This window comes from Aplysia californica, unplaced genomic scaffold, assembly GCF_000002075.1.
Source record: "Aplysia californica isolate F4 #8 unplaced genomic scaffold, AplCal3.0 scaffold01069, whole genome shotgun sequence".
Taxonomy (NCBI): Eukaryota; Metazoa; Mollusca; class Gastropoda; order Aplysiida; family Aplysiidae; genus Aplysia; species Aplysia californica.
The window spans coordinates 194638-198607 of NW_004798339.1; the positions used below are offsets into that span (position 1 = coordinate 194638).

Below are 3970 nucleotides of genomic sequence, written 5' to 3' on the forward strand. Positions count from 1 at the left end.
TTATAGTAGAAAAAGATAGAGATCATATAAGATGGCAGTTGTAAAAAGTAGAAAAGGTAGGCTATTTCTGTCAACATGGCCAAGCCGCGGCAAAGACATCATCATTCATCATGCAAAGCCACTGCTGGTGTATACGACATGACATGACATGACATGACACCATAGACATGACAGAACATGACACGACATGACATCACATGACACGACACGATAGACATGACAGAACATGACAGCTGCAGAAAATGACACGACAGAACAAAAGAGCGAAATGGCGACTTTACGACTTGATGGCAGAACATTCCCAATGACAACCTGTGATAAACACCACCAAAGCTTCCAAGAATTCCCCAGTGGGGCTCACTACTACACCACCAGTCAAATGCTCTCTCTGTCACTTTCAACGGTGTCGTCATCTACTACAGGAGAGTCTGACTCTCAGGGACACTCCCAAGTACAACAAGGGGGCCTGTTTCCCCCAAGTACATAAAACCCTTCATGAAGAAGGATCAAAGTTGCACAAAGTCACAAAGAAAACCATACCATACACAAACATCTGAACGCATAAAAGTTCATACATGTTTTTATAACCAATTACTTTTAGAAAATCACCACTATGATAATGATTGAGCTGGCAAAGTAATTTTCTTCACATTTTTCTCATTCTGTAAAACTGCATTCAATAAAATCAGCTCTTCTCAACATTTGAGTTAGCCTTATACTTATACTGTATAATTATTATTTGCACTCTTCTGAATAAAAAAGTGTATTTTTTTCAGCTAGGGGAAGAATAATAAAAATGGTTTTAACCCCAACCTCATTCAAACCTTGAACTTGGAGGCCACAGACTGAGACTGTTGAGACCATTCTAGAAAGAAATCATTTCTTGCAAACCTTATGACAACGACTGGCACCACTGGAACCAGATATGACAGGCAACTCACAAACCAACAGTCACACTTGTTGTTTTCAAATCTCTTTAGCTACGAGCATTTCGCTCTACAGTCACACTTAAATACCGGCACACAAGTTGCTCTGATTCATACAAGGAAAACCAGAAGCTTTCCGTATCTTTCTTCCACGTACAAAATCTACAGTGTGTTATCTCAACTTTATCAAAATGCTGCCAAAGTTTGCCTAAGATCGCAATTCCCACTTTAACTTTAATTTTCTGAAAGCACAGTTTGATCGACTATCTGGGAACAAGTTCTGAAATATTTGTTGGTGGAAATTACAACATTTGTGAGTCGTACTGATTAACAAAATAACATTACAGAAAGAAAAAAAAACTTTTGCAAAGAAAACAAAATGAAACAACAGCGGTGAAGCAATACAGAAAGTTTGAAAAAGCAAACAGCAAACTTTTCAAGTAACTATTTTCACACAATCGCACGGGACAATTTGATAAAGTCAGTCAGTCTGTAAAGCTGCATTCAGTAAAGTCAGTGAGTGCATAGAATGCCCAGCCCCCCAAACCAGGTGGGACGAGACCAGAAGTCAAACACCGTCACTGAGCAAATGTCGGAGCCCGACTGACCACAACACGCGCTGACAAGCCAGTGACGGTTCCCATCAACCACGTGACAACTCTAGAATCCTTACTTCTGTTGGATTCCACGTGACAACTCTAGAATCCTTACTTCTGTTGGATTCCACGTGACAACTCTATAATCCTTACTTCTGTCAGATTCCATGTGACAACTCTAGAATCCTTACTTCTGTCAGATTCCAGTTATGACTACGGATCCCCGAATGTATGTGGAGAAAGACACACCAGTCCCTGCTGCTTCGTGTAAAATGTGACGACAATTCTCCAGCTCACCACCATCCTTCCCTCGGTATGCTCTACGTTTCCTATCAGAACATTCTCCACTTGGGTGTGTACCAGAAAGGTAACTGTAAGCTTTAGTGGAACCATGTTCTACGGTACATACTCATCCAAAAGCTAACAAACCGCTCAAGTGTTGGACCATTAGGTTCGTTGTACAACAATATCACGACAAGCTGCAGAATGTGCGCATCAACATCCTACAGCCTGTGACCCTGACCTTGACCCTAACACCACGTTCATTAAGAGTAAGAAATTTGCTCGGGCGGCATAAAGCCGTGGTCCCCCATGGCCTGGACAGACACGCGTCCCGACGGTCGAATCACCACGCGAGTTAAACTGCCGTGAGCCAGGGACAGCCGCAGCCAACCCTCTGCTGGAAACTGAAGAGCCCTGAAAGAATAAAATGTCTGTTGTACATGCGACCAGACTTTTGGATGTAGCATTGTGTGAAAATAGTCTCCAAATAGGTAACCAAACTTGGAATCAAAAACATTTCACAAACTATAAACAATTTAAATTTAGTTGAAAAACCAAAAATCCAAAAATATATAACTGTGGCAAAATGTAAACTTGTGGAATGAATCAAACATTTCACGACCAATGTGAGAATGACACAACCTATTGTTGCTGTAACTTGCTTCACACGATCTGACCCTGAGTGACTCGTTCCCACTCACTCTCTACTCGTTCCCACTCACTCTCTACTCGTTCCCACTCACTCTCTACTCGTTCCCACTCACTCTCTACTCGTTCCCACTCACTCTCTGCTTGTTCCCACTCACTCTCTCCGGTGAAAAGTTTGCTCTACCAGTCCTTCCACCCCCACATTACGGTCCCTTCACCGTCCCTTTAGGCCCCAACCAGCACAGTCAGAGCGCACAACAAACAAACACACAGATCTCATCTTCCATTTGGAAAACAATATATATATATATTATCATATAATTATATCTTGGATAACTACCAAAATTCATCTTGGTATTCAAAGACTCCAATTTCTAATAACTTCAACTGCTTTGAGAGTAGAAAACAATCAAACTGCCCAAACTCAACAAACTGGGAGGAAACAAGACAAATTCCAAAATAACAGCATTGGGATCAACAAGAGTTACAAACAAAAGTCCCTTATACTTTACCTGCATATGAAATATCGTATAACATTTGCATGACATACAATGATCTCATACGAATCCTCCTTCTGACTGGGGTCAGCGCGGTAAAAATACTTCCTGAAGGCACTTTCAATGCGGGCTCCATCCTGGAAAAACTGCTGAACAGACGGTAAATGATGAAGCTTTTGTGAACAACAAAAGTAACACAACAAATAAGGAACAAAAACTAGCCAGCTACAAACGTTACCGTAACTTTCACACCCTGCCTCAAAGCACTTTGCACATTGATACAGTTGTCAGTTCTTTCAAGACAGGTCAAAAAATCAAATTTGTACAAAGCACAACATAGTGGTCTCTTCTTTCTTGTCATTCCCCTTCCAAACCTTCAACCACACACACACACACACACACCTTCCAAACCTTCAACCACACACACACACACACACACCTTTCAAACCTTCAACCACACACACACACACACTGATCTCCAGTTCCAAAGCACAGCACTTTACAATGTGGATCACAAGCCACTACCCACAAGCAGACTGTGTTTGTATTTGTGGTACTCAGTAAGCATCATCATAAATATTGGAAGTGACAAATCCAGTCAGGTAGCAACCTCGGCCGTACAGCAACCAAAAGTTGCTTCCCAAGGGTTGCTTCCCGCGGGGGTTGCTGTAAGTTGTTGGGCAGACACGTGTGTATTGAAATGTGAGAACATAGAATATCAACAGTCCAGAAACAACAAGGCAAATGAAAAAGAAACATAATTAGATTAAATGGTTAAAAAAACAAGGCAAATGAGATAGAAACATTTGGTCCCACCAACCTTGGGCTCTGGTCGCCAGCTGCCGATGGGCGGCTCTGGTGGGATGGGCGCCCCCTCGCGGAGGCTGTCGTCGGTGAGGTGGGTCAGGTCCGGCACGTGTTTGTGAATCAGCTTGGCCGTCTCGAGGGCGCGGGTCATGGTGGAGGAGATGAGGGCCGTGTACGGGAGGTCCAGCTGCTTCAGGCGCTGGCCGGTCAGGTC

At 42.9% G+C, this 3970-nt stretch overlaps 1 protein-coding gene across 1 annotated transcript in view; it reads right to left on the minus strand.

Moving 5' to 3' along the window:
• Positions 1-271: 271 nt before the first annotated feature.
• Positions 272-3970, minus strand: part of LOC101854215 (serine/threonine-protein phosphatase PGAM5, mitochondrial) — a 13493-nt gene continuing 9794 nt past the window's right edge. Inside the window, exons 3-5 of the mRNA XM_035973228.1 lie at positions 3770-3970; positions 2965-3098; positions 272-2218 (exon numbers count right to left, since the gene is read on the minus strand). The exon at positions 3770-3970 is cut by the window's right edge and continues 13 nt beyond it. Of these exons, the coding sequence (XP_035829121.1) occupies positions 2068-2218; positions 2965-3098; positions 3770-3970 (486 nt within the window). The 3' untranslated portion in view covers positions 272-2067. The remainder of the gene's footprint in view (positions 2219-2964; positions 3099-3769) is intronic.